Here is an 18,850-nt window from a genome sequence, read left to right on the forward strand (position 1 = left end):
GGTTTTTTGAGGTGGGTTGCGATCCGGTCCGTTGTAGTTCAATCGAGCCGAACCAGCGCATGAAATGAAAAATATATAAAAATATTGGGGGAAAAAGTGATTTTAAATACGAAAAATGGAGATTAGATAATTCTTTTACGCGTTTCGCCAGAGCTGTCACTCTTTCACAACAGTGAACGAATTTGATTCGGATAAGATGATAGTTTATTTTGTCGGATTCGATTTTTATTATTTTTAAATCTTTTATTAATTTTTTTAATTATTTTTTATTTTCATAGTTGCTTCCGCATGCTCAGAACCAGTGCGGGTACAGAAAAACTATTTTGACAGTAGTTTTTCTTGCTTAGCAAACAAGAATTGCAGAACTAAACTGACACGATTCAACTCAATCAGATAACTAAATTGAGAATAATAATAAAAAGAAGACGTTGACTCAACTTTAAAACGTCCGTAATCATAAATATTAAACTGTTCGAGAGCGACGCTCGTTCCACCAACACCAATTCAATTAACACGTTCTTTTCATTGGCAGTTGAACTTGCAATTGAATCAAATTAAAGAACAAGTCTTTGATTTTGATAAGTTTTCAAGAAAAACTTTCCATTTCCTCGCCAAATCCTTATTTATGTCCATAGCAATCCCAAAGGTGAACCACTTTAATCATCATCTTTTCCATCTTTTCACGCTTTTTTTTTAATTGGCCCTTTCCAAGTTTCCTTCCGCCCAGAAAATCAGGCAATGTTCCAGCAGATCGATAACTTGAGCTAAATTTTCCAACCGTGTTTTCTAGCTTGACAATGATAGACTTCACCGCCGGTTGCTTTGGCGCCCACGACGCCGCCGCCATCGTCGGCGGAGGCGGCAGACGGCGGGCGGTTAAGAATACTGTCACTTGCTTCTACGTGACTAGTCTGTCCACCAAGAAGAAGGAGGTGCTCATCATGGTGACATGGCAGAGGAACAACGGCGACGATACCTCCGTCGTCGTCGTCGTCGACGACGAGCCCTCCTCCGCCACCCCCTTCAGGCACGCCGGGTGCAATACGCAGATTCTGTGGAAGAAGGGGAGCCGCTCCTTCTTCTCCGGGGACTCCATGTTTCTTCTCCACTGGGATATCTCCGCCGCCAAGTACGGGCCAGGTTCCTCGTCGGAGCCCACTAAGGACTTCTACCTCAGCGTGGCGGCAGACGCCGAGCTCGTCCTCTTGTTGGGCGACAAGGGGAAAGATTACGTCGACAAGTTTCCGATGGCCCCCTTCTCGATGTACGGCCGGTGCGAACGAGTGGTGGTCCCGGCCTCGGCGGCGGTGCACTACTCGACCAAGGCCCGGTTCCGCGACGGCGGCCGGGAGCACGACGTGTCGGTGGTGTGCAGGGGCGAGCGCGATGCCAAGAACGGAGAGCTGTGCGTATCCGTCGACCGGAAGAGGGCGATCCACGTGCCGAACGTGGGGTGGAACTTCCGGGGGAATCAGGCGATCACCATCGACGACGGGTCGGCGGTCGTCGACGTGCTCTGGGACGTCCACGACTGGTGGTTCCGCGAGTCGTCCGGCGGCGGCGGAGGCACCACGTTCCTTTTCCGAGCGAGAAGCTCACCGGAGAGCGAGCGGGCGTGCTGGTGGCCGGAGGAGGCGCCAGCGACGGCGGCGCCGCCCCCCTTCACTCTATCGATCCAAGTCTCCAAGAGCCAGTGAAAGGCTCATGGTTAATATGATCTTAATTAAATTGCCAACAAAAGTGGAAAATTTGCAGAGTTCTACTGCAGGAATGGACTTAATTCTCTGGTCATGTTCTACCTTTGCGAAATTACAGACTTCAAAGTGAAGGCGAGGCTTTGGCTCAATCCATTCCAACTTGGGATATCTTAACTTAAAACACAAGGATGAAGTTAGGAAATTAGATAGAGATCAAGCCATTTGAATTTTGGAGAGATAAGACCAAGAAAAGATGGCTGCACAAGCAATTAAAGCCAGCCTTTATGTCTGTTTTTGTGGTCCTTGCAAATCATCAAGTGGCCTGTCCCATGTAACATGTTCCTGTTTGAAATAAAGGAAAAATAAGAGGATGTCTGACAATGTTCTCATTCAGCCTTTTACTAGTTCAATGAGTCTTCTTTTTTACTAGTTCATCATGATCTTTAGCAAAGAGATTGTCCAGGAAGATTCAAGTAAGGCTGCTTCTTTTTTTTTTTAATTTAATCTCAGTTAGTCGCATTGACTCAATCCCTGAGTGACCGGTCCGGTCCTACAAAAATTTTCCACCGGCTATCAGGGTAAATCAGGAAGCGCACGCAGCGGCCAATACAGATGCTCAGCATCCTTTGATTGCGACTCCCATTTGAAGAAAAATTTCTACAAATACGCTGTAGTTGGGAATCGAATCGTAGGTACCTCAAAGACAATCTGAATGTCCTACTGCAGCATCATGACCCGGGGACAAGGCTGCTTCTTTAATGCTAGGCAAAAGGATGAGAAATCTGCCTTTTCTTTTGAAGGGTATATATATATATATATATATATATATATATATATATATATATATATATATATATATATATATATATATATATATATATATATATATATATATATATATATATATATATATATATATATATATATATATATATATATATATATATATATATATATATATATATATATATATATATATATATATATATATATATATATATATATATATATATATATATATATATATATATATATATATATATATATATATATATATATATATATATATATATATATATATATATATATATATATATATATATATATATATATATATATATATATATATATATATATATATATATATATATATATATATATATATATATATATATATATATATATATATATATATATATATATATATATATATATATATATATATATATATATATATATATATATATATATATATATATATATATATATATATATATATATATATATATATATATATATATATATATATATATATATATATATATATATATATATATATATATATATATATATATATATATATATATATATATATATATATATATATATATATATATATATATATATATATATATATATATATATTTTTTCTTTGAAGGGTATATATATATATATATATATATATATATATATATATATATATATATAATTTTTTTTGAAGGATTTTAATATCATTAATTATTCAAAAGGCACATATTATACTGCATGAATTTTAAATTTTAATTATTAAAAAAATTTGCGGCAATTATTGTTACTTGTGGTAGCAAAAAGGTGGAACCGCCACCTTAGCGGCTCCTTGGTCCCGGCCCCATAAGTATCCAGAGGGAGTAAATCACGGACGATCATTTTGACCTTTTTCTCATCATGGCTAGCGCAAGGGAAGACTTTTAATTCACGTAGGAATCGAACTCAAAGCCTTATGGTAGCAACTACCCTGCGCTAACCATGCGAGCAAGCCCGTGAGGCAATTACACGGGCAATTATTGTTACTTGTGAAGCTATGTTCCGTTTGCTTTTCTTGTTGATTATCAGCACCCAAATGTGAAATTTCCCGCCGCGTGACTAGACTTTTCCTCGCGTGACTTGACTTTTCCTCGCGTGACTTTTTCAAACCTCGACTCAGACTGGACTAATTAGTCTTTTCCCAAGTCGATCGATCCACCGAAGCAAATAGTGGAAAAGTATTTAATCAATTACGAAAATTGATGAATTAGTAATCCGTAGAACAGAAAAAGACCAATGAGAATTACACACGTATTAATCCATACGGAAAGTAAATAGTTGACTGTAATTGAACGTTGACCTGCGTTTCAAAGTCACACACATTACTATTTTAATTTAAGCAAAAAAAAAAAAACTACAACAACAACGCCGGCAGTTCTGATCGATAGCCATGAAACATGATTATTTATTTAAAATTATAACTGCTGCGACAGTGCAGTTATATTATTTTATTTGATCAAATACTAATTCAACCATGCATGCCAATAATATATGATATAACGGTAGTAACTAATTGGATTTAATTAGAATATTTTGGTAGCGGTGCAGGCGCCGTCGACGATGAGGTTGTGGCCGCTGACGAATCTGGACTCGTCGCTGGCTAAGAAGAGCGCCGCCTCCGCGATGTCCTCCGCCTTCAGCTTGACGCCCTTGAGGGTGGAGATCGCCTCCCCCATCGCCTCCAGCTCCTCCTTGCTCGCCTGCGTGTGCGACACCGCCTGCGGCGTGGCCACCAGGGCTGGCGACACGCAGTTGACCCGAACCCCATGCTTCCCCAGCTCCGCCGCAGCGCTCCGCGTCAACCCCAACAGCGCGTGCTTCGAGCACGTGTACACTGGCGGCGCCAGCCCGCCCATCACCGAGGCCACGCTCGTCGTCGTTATGATGCTCCCGCCGCCCCCGGGCGCCGCTATCATGGCTCGCGACGCGTGCTTCGTGCCCAGCAGCGCGCCCAGCACATTGACGGCCATCACCCGATCGAACGCCGCGGCCAGGTCGCCCTCGCCGAGGAAGCTGTTGCCGGCGGGGTCGCTGATGCCGGCGTTGTTGAACATGACGTCGAGCTTGCCGTGGACAGAAACGGCGGTATCGACGGCGCGCTTCACGTCGGCCTCGAGCCGGACGTCGCAGTGGACATAGGAAGCGGCGCCCTCGGGACCCAGGCTGGCGCAGAGCGCCTCCCCCTTTTCGTCTTGGACGTCGGCGACGATGACACGAGCGCCGTGGCGGACGAACAGCTTGACGGCGGCCTCGCCGATGCCGCTAGCGCCGCCGGTGATGACGGCGACCTTGCCTTCGAGCCTGGGGAATGAATTAATTAACCAATGAACTCTAATTAACAAAGCAACAAAAACAAATCAAAGAAATTAAGACCTTTTGATCTCCATGGAAGATGGATATATGAAGCTAGCAGAGGAACTTCCTATGGATCTCTAACTAAATCGAGGTACTAATGTTTCGTTGCCTATTTATAGCACGCAGTTGCAGACCTTAACGACTGATTAAGGGTAAAATATGAAATTCATGGCTGTATCAATGTGCAAAGTCTTGATCGATCGGTGGTGAATGAAAGCTCAGTTCATGTGCTGCGTCGCGTCCAAATGTCATCATCTAAATATCTTGAACAAAAGAAAGTCATTGCTCCCGAAATATATGTCATGGATTTCACATTGTGAAAAGTACTAGTTAGAAGTTTATTCGTAAAATTCAAAGGTAAAATTCAAAGATAAAGATATTATATTGCTCAACCATCTACTACTTGTATTCTCTCTTGTAACAAGTTTGACCATGCACGCATACCAAAAATATATATATATCTCTCAAATAAGATTTTGTAATACAAGTAAGAATGTGTCAAATATGTCACATTGTGAAAAGTATTAGTTTGAAAAGTATTAGTTAGAAGTCTATTCGTAAAATTCAAAGATAAAGATATCATGTTGCTCAACCATCTACTACTTGTATTCTCTCTCTTGTAACAAGTTTGACCATGCACGTATACCAAATATATATATATATATATATATATATATATATATATATATATATATATATATATATCTCAAATAAGATTTTGTAATACAAGTAAGAATTTGTCAAATATGTCACATTCATGAAGAGTAGTTCATAAAACTCAAGGATATAAAGCCCTAGAGGCGACATTAATTTCATATTGCACAACCATCTACTAATTGTATTCTCTCTATCAGAAGAAAAAAAGAATAATACTAAAAACTAAATAATTTTAAATAATTTACTGAAAAGATAATTAAGTTATTAAAGGGAGCCAATTCATAAAGAATCTCATATATATATAAGCCTCTAGTAGAAACGTATAAATAAACTAAATATTTATAAGTAAATTTTAATTTTTATTTATATTCATTCAATATCTACAATTAGCTCTAACTAAACTTGAGTAAAAAAAAAGTGTGAACAACAGTACGACTAAAAGTCACAGATTAAAATGATATATTTTTTTAAAAAATATTAAAAAATATTTTTTAATGAAAACATTTTAGGAGGTCTTTCAAAAAAAAAAATAAATAAATAGTAGGGTGAAAATGAAAATCTCCCTCGCTTTATCTTTCCCGTTATCATTTGCGGCCTCGCTCGACGCCCTTTCTCTCCAACTCGCTGAGCCATGAAATTCTACTCCCTTCACCGATCAAATCGCTGATGGATTTGCTTTTCGTCCCCGCTTCCTTCTCTCCCACGCGCCTCGTTGTCAAACCCTCCATCCTCCTCCCTCCTCGCGCTTCCCATAAGCCACCGGCCGAAGCTGCAGCCGCCGCCGCGCCGCTATCCTCAGCCACCATTCGCCGCCCCCTGAACCCTTCAGTCCGGCAAACATCCCCTGTTGCGCCTGACATCGCCCCTTCGACCGCTCTTAAACCCTCCACCACCAACCCCTTGGCACCGAAGCTCTGGCTTTCCAGTAAGCTCTCTCCTCCACCTCCTCCTCCTCCTCCTCCCCCGCCACCGGCCAATCCGGTGGAAACCCTGCCATCGGATTCCAATGTCGAAGATCCCCCCTCGCCTGCTGTTAATCCCGATTCCATGGCCGACGCTGCCAGATATCGTGTTAAAGGAAAGATCTTCGTGGGGAATTTGCCGCGATGGGCTAAGAAGAACGAGATTGCCGATTTCTTCCGCCAATTCGGACCCGTGGAGAAAGTCGAGTTGATCAGGGCTCATGATGATCCGGAGCGCAATATGGGGTATTGTTTCCTGTTATACGGTGGCCCTACTGCTGAGGATTCGGCTGTCAGGGCGGTGGAGTTTGACGGAGTGGAGTTCCATGGGAGGGTTTTGACTGTAAGGTTGGACGACGGGAGTCAGCAGAGGGCGAGGAAGGAGGAGAAAATGAACTGGGTGGCGGGCTCCGATCGTAGGGAGTACAAGTCGAAGTGGCATGTGGAGAGGGGGAATGCTAGCAATAGATTTGTGAAGGTTTTGGACACTAAGCCAGAGGATTGGCAAGCGGTAGTGTCGGCGTTTGATAAAATACCGAAGGTATAAATCTTTCTCCCCCTGTACCACTATTTTTGACCTTTTTATCCTTGTTATTCTAAAATCCCCTCCGCAGCATAGAAAATGCTTCTAGTGGATGATATAGTTTACATAAAATAATCATCTTAGGGTAGATTAATTTTCTTTGCATTAAGGTTGTAGATTATCAACAACAAGAAGCAATGTGCATTAGAAGTTTTGAGTTTAGACATGTATTTGGCTGTTAAAATAATACTGGCTCTCTTTGCTATTGATGGGTAAGCCTGAATTAATTCTTTGTCCTTAGATTCCAGGGATCTTCATCCACTAGGATCATTATTATATTACCAATAAGTATTTAAAATAACTTTGCTCATCTAAATGACATTCTCAAAACACGAGAGTTATTAACCTATATGATTCAGCCCTCTTTAGGAGATTATCGCTTGATGGTCAAGTATTATGCCAGAAGGGGTGATAAACATCATGCACGAGCAACTTTTGAGAGCATGAGAGCAAGAGGAATCGAACCAGATGAACGCATATTTACAAGGTAACATATTATACAATTCTCATTTTTATGTTGTGTTAATTGACTTTTGTAGTAAATGCTTTGTTGAAAAATTTTACTTGTGTATTATTTGCCATAGGCCAGATAAAAGTGTGAAAAAATATAAAGGAGAACAATTTGGAAAAATAGCTATATATCTCTATGCTGAATTGGAAAATCAAGGTGAACAATTTCAAGTGATTTCTAATTCAAAACTGTTGCCCAAATAAATGAATAATTACCTGAAACTTCTCTAGTATTTTCCTCGTGTTCTATAGTTTGTTGTGAACACTTTACTTTTGGCATTATGAATGATCAAGTTGATTTAAGCATTCATTTCTTGCATTTAAGTAAATTCATTTCATGCAGCCTTGTTCACGCTTATGCAGTTGCTAGAGATATGCGTGGGGCTTTGTCTTGCGTTGATGAAATGAAGACTGAGGGCGTTGAGTTGACTGTGGCAACATACAGTATCCTTATTGCTGGGTTTGCCAAAGTCCTCGATGCCGAGTGAGTATTACTTTCGATAATTCATGTATTTGTCAATAACTTATATAATCCACCATTTTTTTGTTATATGTTTGATGTGGGAAGCCCAGAAGCTGAGGAATATAATCATTGTTAGCTGCTTGAATTCATAACCAAACTGTTATGAGACTGACATTCCTGAGTTTGCAATCCATGTTGTCATCTTAACCATCTCCATTATTATTTAAGTAATGTTTATTTAATCAGCTGGGATACGTATGATTTTATCAGGTTACTATACTAGAGAAGTTTCAAAATCATTGTAAATGTTGATTGTGATTTGATTGGCTGATACAAAATTCTTTTACTTCTCAGTCAAAAACTAAAGAGATATAGATCCACGTCCATGCTGTCTAATGCATCTTTGTTACTTTTGATCTAATAAATCTTCCCTAATGACCTCTTTGCTACTTTGGAAGATCTGCAGATAACTACTTCAAAGAGGCAAAGCAAAAAATTTCTTCCTTGAATGGCGTAATATACAGCAACATCATTTACGCACATTGGTTAGTATATTTTTATGGATTTATATGGCTTTTGTGATACTGCTGTTTGTTATTTGGAATGATTGTCATTTCACTACATGATGCATGTTATGTGCTTTCTCAAAGTTATGCTGTGATTGAGATGCCATTACCTCTCCGATTAGTGTGTTGGATAGCCTAATCTTAGTAATGCATGTCGGTAACACATATTAAACCTCAAGTATGCTAGCCAGAATTTTATTATGGTATATCTTATAATCAAGCTGCTGTTCATGATGGCATTGATCTATACACATCTTTCAACTTGAGTAGTACTCTACCTAGGACCTTTATAGTAGGCATTTCAGAATATTTCCTGTAAACAATATATCTTTATGAATAAGACATTCAGAATTCTCGTCTTCATTCCAGATCCGATGGAAAATCTTAGATTACATCAATATTTGTTTTTTTATGGTTCTTTATCACATAGAGATACTTGTAATTTTCTCAAACCACTTCCTTGTGCAGTCAAACTGGCAATATGTCTCGAGCTGAAGTTTTGGTTCAAGAAATGGAAGAACAAGGAATAGATGTTTCTATTAACATATATCACACAATGATGGATGGTTATACCAATATCCGAGATGAGAAGAAATGTTTAATTGTGTTTGATAGGCTTAAGGTAACACAGATTTTTCTAATAATTTTTCATTATGCCCCAACAGGCACACTGCGACTATGCAAGACTCAGATTTTTGTTGTTTTTATGCAGGAATGTGGATTTCAGCCTTCAATCATCAGTTATGGGTGCCTTATTAATCTGTATGCCAAGGTAAAGAAATTTATTTCAATTTGTTGTTTATGCAATCTTTTCCCATGCAATATCAATTTAAACAATGTGTATGTGATTAATGTCTTGATTTCCAGATTGGTAAAGTTTCCAAGGCCGTTGAGGTTAGCAAAACAATGGAGTTGAGTGGCATCGTGCACAACCACAAGACATACTCAATGTTGATCAATGGCTTTATCCAGTTAAAGGACTATGTTAATGCTTTCAGCATTTTTGAGCAAATGCTTCAATCAGGCTTGAAACCTGATGTTGTTCTCTATAATAACATTATATGTGCATTCAGTAAGATGGGTAACACTGATCGAGCCATTCAGGTTGTTCATGAAATGCAGAAAGGGAAGCATCGGCCTTCCACTCGCACATTTTTGCCTATCATAGATGCCTTTGCTGCAGTAGGTGACATGAGAAGAGCTATGGAAATTTTTGATTTGATGCGGCGAAGTGGATGTGTCCCAACAGTAGAAATTTACAATGTTCTTATTCATGGCCTTGTTCAAAAGCACAAGGTAGTCATCATGTTTTGTGGTTTAAGGCTGATGCTAATCATTTATATTTGTGTGATAACCATATTCTTTTCCAGATGGAGAAGGCTGTTGAAGTAATTAATAAGATGTCTCTAACTGGTATATCACCGAGCAAGCATACCTACACTACAATCATGCAAGGATATGCTTCTGATGGTGATATTGGTAAAGCTTTCGAATATTTTACCAAAATCAAAGAGGCAGGCATAGAGCTTGATGCTTTCATCTATGAAGCACTTCTGAAAGCTTGTTGCAAATCTGGAAGAATGCAGAGTGCTCTTGCGGTCACAAGAGAAATGAGTGCTCAAAAGATACCTCGGAACACATTTGTCTACAATATATTAATAGATGGGTAATAATTGAACTTTTTCTATTTTTAACACTTATTTTCCTTGTGCGTTCACTTTTTTTAAAAACAAAAACAAAATCTGCTGATGCGTGGACAATTCATGATGTTTTTAGAAGTTTGTTATTTGTATTTCAGAGGTATATATCATAGGGTTCTGCTTTCTATGTACAATGTTAAAACTTACTAGACATAATAGTATGTGTTTGTGCATTTGTTACAGTTTTTCATGTGCTTAACTGTGAGAACAGAACAATCTGTTCTACTAAATAATTTGTGGAAGCCCTAGACTCCTAGATACTTCATGTTTATGTCAGTATCTGTGTGAGCTGAAATTTATTGTTGAACGTTGCCTCGTGATCTGCGCTTGGTTCGTATTCAATTAATTTTTTTTCCCTCAATGACCTGACTAGTCTTATTCATCAGGTGGGCCAGGAGAGGAGATGTTTGGGAGGCTGCTGATTTGTTGCATCAAATGAAGCAGGATGGAGTTCCTCCAGACATTCATACCTATACTTCTTTAATAAATGCATGCTGCAAGGCTGGTGATATGATGGTAATCAATTATCCTTTACTCGACCTCATGTCTTTCCTCAATCACTGGAAGCAACACTTTTAAGTTCCTATGAAGTTATATTGGTATTGAAGGATATTGGTTCATTTTGTGTTTGTCTTGAGTGACCATATAGATAATTATAATTAGCTAACTATTGTTGCTTTTTATTAAAATGAAAATGAGGCATAGGATATCAATTCTATAAATTAAATTAGAATAAACATAAGCTCACTTTATCGGTTTGGTTTTGTTTATAATTATCAGGGAATGCACCAAATTGTATTTTCTTTTCCAAAATAAACCAAACTGAAACCTATTTGAGAGAGAGAGAGAGAGAGTGTGTGTGTGTGTGTGTAGAGAGAGAGAGAGAGAGAGTCCAATGTTTCTTAACACTGTAGCAAGAAAACAGATAGTATAGTATTAATTGCTTGGTTTCTAGTCACTTGCCAATCAATATATAAAAGGAAAGCAAATGATCTAAAATCTCAAAACATTGTGAGCCAACCCTGATAACTGATTCCATGTTTTCAATATGAGGAGTTGCTTGAGGATGATTTGGTCCTGGGTTTAGTATGAAGATGCAAAATAGATGAGAGGGAGAGAATCAAAATAGATTAGTTTTTTTTTTCATGTGTTGTTGTTGGCATAATTTTTTTAAAATATATTTTTTATGTGGCATATTTTCATTTACTTAATATCTGTTTGAATTAGTGTTTGCTCCATCCTTGTTGAATGACATAGTTAGTCCGTACAACCTCAGTTAGCATTTTACTTTGTACAGAGAGCATCAAAAGTACTTGAAGAGATGGAGTCTGCCAGGGTGAGGCCTAATGTTAAAACATACACCACCCTGATCAGAGGTTGGGCACGAGCTTCACTTCCTGAAAAGGCTTTGAAATGCTTTGAAGAGATGAAATTGGAAGGTTTGAAGCCTGACAAGGCAGCATACCATTGCCTCGTAACTTCTCTCTTATCAAGGACAACTGTGGCCGAAGAATACCTATGTTCTGGAATTTTGCGTGTTTGTAAAGAAATGGTAGAAAATGACCTCACTGTCGACTTACACACTGCTATCCACTGGTCCAAGTGTTTGCGCAAGATAGAGAGGACTGGCGGTGAGCTTACAGAAGCTTTGCAGAGAACATTCCCTCCTAGTTGGACTTCCCATGAGATCCCTGAGATTTCTGATTGACTGTTTCTGTGCTGGCATCGATATTGCTAAATGCTGGCGCTTATACGATGTGAAAAAACTAGAGTCGACTCTGGAAGTTGAGAATGCAAGAACCAATGTGGACTGGCCCTTGCTCAAAGTAGGTTGTGCTTGTTTGTTTATTCTCTGCATTCATCATCTTTCATGTGAGTATCTTTTCTTCTTCTTTTTTTTCCTTTCTTCTGAAGTTATTTTTTCCCCTCTGTATTAAGACCATGCTGAGGCGACACTTTAATCAGCTTGTTCATCTTGTTTGACACTTCATTTTTGTAAGCAGTTAAATGTGTATCAAAAATAGACTTCTGTTAACTGAGGTTTCTATTTTCTTGCTGTCCATGAAGCAAATATACAATGATGTTAAATTATAAGTGGCTCATAAATTAGAATTACGCCTGAAATGGTTGATTTCCCTTTGAAATATAATGCATATTTTGTCATGTAATTCAACTCAAATATGGATTTAATTTGTTCTTGTACAAATCAAAGTCACATTCTTATATATTAATTAAACCTAAGCACGAATAGTAATCTTCACAAAAGTCTTGAGAAGGCATCAGCCGTGAGCTGGCACCTTTGTCTTATATTTTCTTCACTTAGCAATGGGAGATTCTTCCTTCCGCTTCCTTTGACTTCGACAGCGGCATGCATATCGTCATTCTCCCATGGCTCGCCCTCGGCCACCTCCTCCCCTTCTTGGAGCTCGCCAAGCGCATCGCCCAACACGGCCACCGCGTCTCCTTCCTCGCCACCCCTAAAAACATCAGCCGCCTCCCCGCCCTTCCTCCCCACCTATCCTCCCTCATCCGCTTCGTCGAGCTCCTCGTGCCCCCCATCGAACACCTTCCGCACGGCGCCGAAGCTTCGATCGACCTACTGTCGGACAACCTCAGACCCTATCTGCGCCAGGCCTTCGACACCTTCCAGCACGAACTATCTGCGCTCCTCCGCCGGACGCCGCCCGATTGGATCCTCTTCGACTATGCCGCCTACTGGGCGCCCCGGGCGGCTGCGGAGTTCGGCGTGCCGTGCGCCTTCGTCTCCCTCTTCGACGCCGCAGTACTCAGCTTCTTGGGACCGCCATCGGTGCTGATGGGCGGCGAGGGCGCTAGGACGACGCCCGAGCAGTTCGCGGAGCCGCCGGCGTGGGTCCCCTTCGAGTCTACCATCTTCTACAAGCCCTACGAGGCGCGGGAGCTGTTCGAGCCGGGGGCCGTGCCGGACGCCTCCGGCGTGTCGGAAGCTTACCGGTTCGGCAAGTCCATGCAAGATTGCCAACTAATGGCCATCAGGAGCTGCAAAGAGTACGAAGAGGAGTGGTACGATCTCCTCGGGAAGCTTCACAAGCAGCCGGTGATTCCGCTGGGATTTTTCCCTCCCTCGCCGCCGGAAGCAGAGAGCGAAAACAGAGCATGGAGCAGAATCCGCCAATGGCTCGATGAGCTAAACCCCGGATCAGTCGTTTACGCTGCGTTCGGAAGCGAAGTGAAGCTGAGGAATTCGCAGTTGCAGGAGATCGCTCTCGGCCTGGAGCAATCCTTGCTGCCGTTCGTTTGGGCGGCGAGAGCGCCCGCAGGGTCGCACGCTACGCTGCCAGAAGGCTTCATGGAGAGGACCAAAGGGCGGGGGCTTGTGTGCATGGACTGGGCGCCTCAGGTTCGTGTCCTCCGTCACCGGTCGGTCGGCGGATTCTTGACTCACGCCGGATGGAATTCGATAGTCGAGGGGCTCGCCTCCGGGCGCGCCCTGGCGCTGCTGCCGCTCATGTTTGATCAAGGGCTGAACGCGAGGGATCTCGTGGGAAGAGGAGTCGGCGTGGAGGTGCCGAGGAGGGAGGAGGACGGAGCGTTCACGGCGGATGGGATCGCGAGGACCTTGAGGCTGGTGATGGTGGAGGAAGAAGGGGAGGCGTTGAGGGCGAAGGCGAAGGAGTACGCGAAGGTCTTTGGGGACGAGGAGACGAACGACCGCTGTGTGAGGCAATTCCTCGAACATCTGGAAGACCACAGGCGGCGATAGCAAGCCCCAGTGCTGGATACGTTTTAAACTTTTAGTATTTAATGGAATAAAATTTATCGTTGATGAATTTTTTTTAAAGAACAAAAGTGATTTTTTTTCGTATCGCTTGATAACTCGTATATTCGATAGATCAACCATTTGATGAAATTGATGTGACACATAGTTTTGCCAAACCCACAAGGCCAGGCCAAGAGCGTTTAATAGATTAGGTATGATTGAGTTGCTCTTCAAACATGATTAAGTTAATTATTATGGAACAGATTTATTTGAATAAGAATTAAATTTTGAGATAATATTATATTTTCTGTAATAGTTAATTATAATTTTTTAATTTATTTTTTTTTGATAAATAATCATAAGGTCAATTATGTGAAACTGTTGAAATGATATATTTTATTTTTTATTAAAATTTAATAGATTAGACAAGCCGATCAAGCTAATCAATTTAGGTAGGCTGCCTAATTGAGCATGTTGGACTGGGTGGTTAATCTAGAAGAGTGGACTAGATCAAGTGAAGTTAGTTAGGCCAAATTACATAATCATATCTATTAATTTGTAAATGGATTCATAATCCATTCTTCACGTAAACTTGTAAAGTGTCGGGGCAATTCTTCACGTAAACTTGTAAAGTAAATAGAACTTTAATGTTGTGCTTGACTTGGGAGGAGAGGCAGACGGATTATCATGAATTTTAATGTTGTGCTTGTTCACGTGTGACGTGTTCGGCGTGCCTTTAAATCATCTTTATGAATACTTTACTTTTCCAACAAAAATTTTGACTACGCAAATGCTACCACAACCAATCGTGTAGATAATGTACATATCGAATAGATGATTACAAGTCAAGGAAGTATGATATCATTCACTCTCATTAATGCTACTAAATCTCATTCATTCCTATAGCTATAGATCATGCGAAGGGAAGACCTCGAGCATCTCATCTTGGTGCTCAGGCATAAGTTTCTACGAAGCTGTTTTATTCCAGAATGGATCATATATATACCGATCATTCGAGAGGCAATCAAACTTTTTACAGAGGGATCTGAGCGAGCGAGTAAAACGAACACCATCATTTTCATTTGAATGTAATTTTTTATTATCAAGAAACCACTATTTAAAAATTTTCTATTGTTGCGATCAGAGGAAGAAAAAAAAATGCAGCAACTTGATTCGATCGTAATGCAAGAAAGCATACGATCTGTTTGCTTGTTTGTTTTATTGGAAAGAAAAGGTAAAATCTTTTTAAGATTTGCTTGCTACAAATTGGGATAAGAGATCTGTAAGTGAGGCGAGAGGCAAGGCGATCTCCTCCACGCCGCCGCGTGCCACTTCAACATCTCCCTCGCCTTCTCCTTGGACTTCTCGCCGGAGTACTCCGCCTGCAGCACCAGGCAGAGCTTCCCCACCGCCCCCACCTGCATCATCTCCCGCACCACGCTTGGCGTGGCTGCGTGCCGCGCCACCGACCACAGCACGCTCACCGCCCTCTCGCTCGCCGTCTCCGACACCCTCGGGCACAGCATCCTCTTCGCCACCGCGGCCACGCCTGCGGCATGCGCTAGTAGCTCCGCCCGGCCTTCCGCGCACCGGCACGCCCGGTCCATCGCCACCAGCGCCAGCTCGCAGGCTCGCCGTTCCGGCTCATCCAGCAGAATCTCCACCAGCGCGCCGACTGCGCCGGCGAGCGAAGCCTTTACTCTGTTCCGCCCGCTCCGGCTCGCAGACACAAGCAAGTGCAGCGCCGCCTTCGCGGAGACGCGGTCCTGAAGCGCGCGGACCACCTCGCGGAAGAGCTCCTCGTCGAGGGAAGCCAGCCGATGGCGCGGGAGCGCGCCGAGTATCTGGTTCAGCAGATGCACCGCGTCGTCCCGCGATTGGTTGCGACCTTCTCGTCGGCGTCTCAGGGTCGCCGTCAACGACTCGACGATGCCCGGATTTCGTGCGACCAGATCAGCAAATCCTCGTTCGCCTACCTGGATCGAGCGGAGAATGCCGAGCGCCTCGTCGCAAGCCGTTGACAACTCAAAATCGTCACCATTTTCCTCGCCGACGATGACGGAGGCGAGAAAGTCAACGGCGCCTGGGACCTCCTCGACGCACCGTTTTCCGTGCTCGCTTCCGGTTACGATGTTCCTCAGCCGGCGAAGGGCAGCGAGCGGATGCGCCCCGGCGTCGTCAAGAAGCTCGGCGACGTGGGCGGCGTCGACGGGGGACATCAGGGTCGTCGGAAGAGGCGTCTCGCCGGTATCACTGAAGTTGGCGGCTGCGTGCCAAGCTTGAATGAGGCGGAGCAGGGTGAGGTTGGGAGTGAGTTGAGCCGAGTCCGGCAAGGTCTGGTTCGACACGGGACAGGTGTTGCGGCGACCGCCGGCGAAGTGCCACCATCTCTGGATGCTGTCCCGGTCGTAGGTGATGCCGGTGGCGAGGGTCACCGGATCCTTCATGAGTTGGAGAGAGATAGGGCAGAGGAAATACGATGGCACTTGAGCTTTTTCTTCCATTGCTGAAAACGAGATCAGGATTCTGATTTATCATCGAATACGAAATAGATTAATCAACAATTTGAAGAACAAGCTGGAGCTTAATGTACTGTAGGAAAAAAAAAAAGTGGAGGAAGAAGAGAAGACGAATTCGAATTCCAGCGATCTCCCCGCGGTGGCTCACTGGATTCCATTAATTTCCTCCATACTACTTTTAGTCCCTAGAGTTCAGAATCTTGCACTTATCTCCCAATAATTTCGGAAATCAGGTCAACTTGCCACTGTAAAATTCTGAAGTAATGAAAGGAGACAAATGATTTGGAGGTAAAATGTAAAATTTGTAAAGCACGAGAAAAGTGCAACTATGGAAATGGTTTGGGGTAAAAGATCAAAATTTTGAAATATTAGAATGCAGAAATGTAATTATATGCTTTTGCACTTCTTCTAACATTGTTTTAAAAAAATGGGATGCCTTTTAGCATTTTTGATAAAGAGGAGGTTATTTCGAATTTTGAAAAAAAAAAAATCACGTGAGCAAAGCCTTGGCGACGGTGCTGGCACGTGATCCACCTCAAAGAGAAGCCAAAAAATAAATGAAGGGAGACTGGTCAAAGCCACTGTTCGCTACGTTTTAAATGTTTAGTTACGACATCCGTGCCGACCACCACGAGCACGTTGACTTTTCCCGACAAAATTGCGGCGGATCGCGTGGATTTACTTGATATATATTTTTTAATAATAAATTAGATGGCTGGATAGTAATTATTTGTGAGGCGATAAGTATGAAAGATTGAAGGCTGCATGGATCCAAATGATTAAAATATTCAGATAACAGTTGGCAGGAAGGGCCAATCACTTGATTTTCTTAAATGTGATGGCAGTGTCATGAATAGTGGGTGTTAAATCTTATAGTCCAAAAGAACGGTTTATCTTTAAAAAATAGCCAAAATTAAATTCTATTCTATTTTTTATTCTGAAAATAAATTTTCCATCATTATTGTAACACTTAATGTATAACAATTTTAATTATTATGTAGTTTGTTTAAATTTATTATATGGTTTTAGCTATGACTATTATAATAACGTTGACATAAGAATTTAATATAATAGTGGTTCCCATATAACATTTAAATTTTAATCAATACTACTACGTAAATTCGAAATAAAAAACATTTTTTTATTATTATTTATATTATCTATCTTTATTTTTAAAAATATCAAAAAGAGAGTTTTTTTTTTTTGAAAATCTTACCATAGTAATGCAACAATAGAAATTCATCCAACATTCAAAAGCGATGATGTCGAAACTTTTCCTTTTTACTTTTCATAGCATAACCGAATCACATGAAAAATAATAAACATCAAAGGGCTTATTGAGAGTTGTTCCAACAAAACCATTTCGATGTCTAAGTCATCATAACATTTCAATGAAAAGGGACAAAAAAAAAATCAAAGAAGTTGAGTTAAAGAGAGCCCCCTCCCCATGAAACATATGCCTGACCTCTTATACATGTAGGTACTTTTAAATATCATGAAGGTGGAGAAGGGATCATAGGGAGTATAGAGGGAACATGAGGAAGTGGAGATCATGCCCCATGTCTTATTGTGCTTGATTAATAGAACTCAGTTAGGCTAGATGACCCGGTCCTACTAACTCAACAACTCAACGGCTTGACAAGTCGGATTGACTCAACTGATCGAGAAGTCAGCTTGATTCGCTGGGAGGTCGACTCGGCAAGTCAATGAATCAGGTCGGTTTGCTATGTGAAATTTATGTTAACCAAATCTTAATCACGTCATCTGAACTCTTTGTTGACTGGATCCTACCACGTGGGTCATGTTGTCTACTCCGCATCAATTTTATTTATCATTTTAAAAATATTATTATTTCAATAATATTGTATTAGGCTAAAACTCCTAGACAAGTTTTTTTTTTAACAATTGTTTTTTATATATTGATGATTAAAACGAGGAATTTTGACCCAACAAACTACTATTTTAACGGTAAAATTTTTGCACACAGTCTAGCCCAACAGGCCTAATTGGGCTGGCCTAATAATTACCGTTCTATTTACTTCAACCCAATAAACATGCCATCCGATTTTTTTAATGTTTAATTTGTACAAATTGTGTAAATAATAGATAAGAGATGGATCATCTTTAAAAAAAGAATATTGGAATAAATTTTAATAAAATAGTTATTATTGCAATCATTTTATAAAAAAAAATCATCATAATAGAATGCATTGAGTTGCAAGTTTTGTGCTCGTAATTTATTCATGCCGGCCATTA

At 40.9% G+C, this 18,850-nt stretch overlaps 5 protein-coding genes across 5 annotated transcripts; 3 read left to right on the forward strand and 2 right to left on the reverse strand.

Moving 5' to 3' along the window:
- The first annotated feature begins 615 nt into the window (after positions 1–615).
- LOC141841374 (uncharacterized) lies at positions 616–2,060 on the forward strand. Its single transcript, XM_074729539.1, has one exon. The coding sequence runs from the start codon at positions 798–800 to the stop codon at positions 1,695–1,697; it is 900 nt and encodes a 299-aa protein (XP_074585640.1). The 5' UTR covers positions 616–797; the 3' UTR covers positions 1,698–2,060.
- Positions 2,061–3,919: 1,859 nt separating this feature from the next.
- Positions 3,920–4,964, reverse strand: LOC141840185 (momilactone A synthase-like). Its single transcript, XM_074728095.1, has 2 exons — positions 4,914–4,964; positions 3,920–4,841 (listed from the first exon to the last, which is right to left on the reverse strand). Exons 1-2 carry the CDS (start codon positions 4,925–4,927, stop codon positions 4,064–4,066), a joined length of 792 nt encoding a protein of 263 aa, XP_074584196.1. The 5' UTR covers positions 4,928–4,964; the 3' UTR covers positions 3,920–4,063.
- Positions 4,965–6,172: 1,208 nt separating this feature from the next.
- Positions 6,173–12,371, forward strand: LOC141839713 (uncharacterized). Its single transcript, XM_074727530.1, has 10 exons — positions 6,173–7,055; positions 7,457–7,584; positions 7,951–8,091; positions 8,529–8,615; positions 9,105–9,258; positions 9,349–9,408; positions 9,504–9,932; positions 10,007–10,302; positions 10,723–10,852; positions 11,634–12,371. Exons 1-10 carry the CDS (start codon positions 6,219–6,221, stop codon positions 12,042–12,044), a joined length of 2,673 nt encoding a protein of 890 aa, XP_074583631.1. The 5' UTR covers positions 6,173–6,218; the 3' UTR covers positions 12,045–12,371.
- A 298-nt stretch (positions 12,372–12,669) lies between these two features.
- On the forward strand, positions 12,670–14,145 carry LOC141837653 (UDP-glycosyltransferase 91C1-like). The gene has a single exon (XM_074725023.1). It carries the CDS (start codon positions 12,705–12,707, stop codon positions 14,076–14,078), a length of 1,374 nt encoding a protein of 457 aa, XP_074581124.1. The 5' UTR covers positions 12,670–12,704; the 3' UTR covers positions 14,079–14,145.
- Positions 14,146–15,191: 1,046 nt separating this feature from the next.
- LOC141840319 (E3 ubiquitin-protein ligase PUB23-like) lies at positions 15,192–16,727 on the reverse strand. Its single transcript, XM_074728261.1, has 2 exons — positions 16,669–16,727; positions 15,192–16,581 (listed from the first exon to the last, which is right to left on the reverse strand). Exon 2 carries the CDS (start codon positions 16,577–16,579, stop codon positions 15,335–15,337), a length of 1,245 nt encoding a protein of 414 aa, XP_074584362.1. The 5' UTR covers positions 16,580–16,581; positions 16,669–16,727; the 3' UTR covers positions 15,192–15,334.
- Between the last annotated feature and the right edge of the window lie 2,123 nt (positions 16,728–18,850).

The sequence above is a fragment of the Curcuma longa genome, chromosome 11 (genome assembly GCF_044706935.1).
Source record: "Curcuma longa cultivar G26 ecotype Majalengka, Jawa Barat chromosome 11, ITB_CL_G26_1.1, whole genome shotgun sequence".
Lineage (NCBI taxonomy): Eukaryota > Viridiplantae > Streptophyta > Magnoliopsida > Zingiberales > Zingiberaceae > Curcuma > Curcuma longa.

Coding starts and splice junctions, on each gene's coding strand:
- LOC141841374 (XM_074729539.1), top strand. CDS start 798: ATGATAGACTTCACCGCCGGTTGCTTTGGCGCCCACGACGCCGCCGCC.
- LOC141839713 (XM_074727530.1), top strand. CDS start 6,219: ATGGATTTGCTTTTCGTCCCCGCTTCCTTCTCTCCCACGCGCCTCGTT. Junction 7,585..7,950: donor GATGAACGCATATTTACAAG/GTAACATATTAT, acceptor CATTTCATGCAG/CCTTGTTCACGCTTATGCAG. Junction 8,092..8,528: donor GCCAAAGTCCTCGATGCCGA/GTGAGTATTACT, acceptor CTACTTTGGAAG/ATCTGCAGATAACTACTTCA.
- LOC141837653 (XM_074725023.1), top strand. CDS start 12,705: ATGCATATCGTCATTCTCCCATGGCTCGCCCTCGGCCACCTCCTCCCC.
- LOC141840319 (XM_074728261.1), bottom strand. CDS start 16,579: ATGGAAGAAAAAGCTCAAGTGCCATCGTATTTCCTCTGCCCTATCTCT.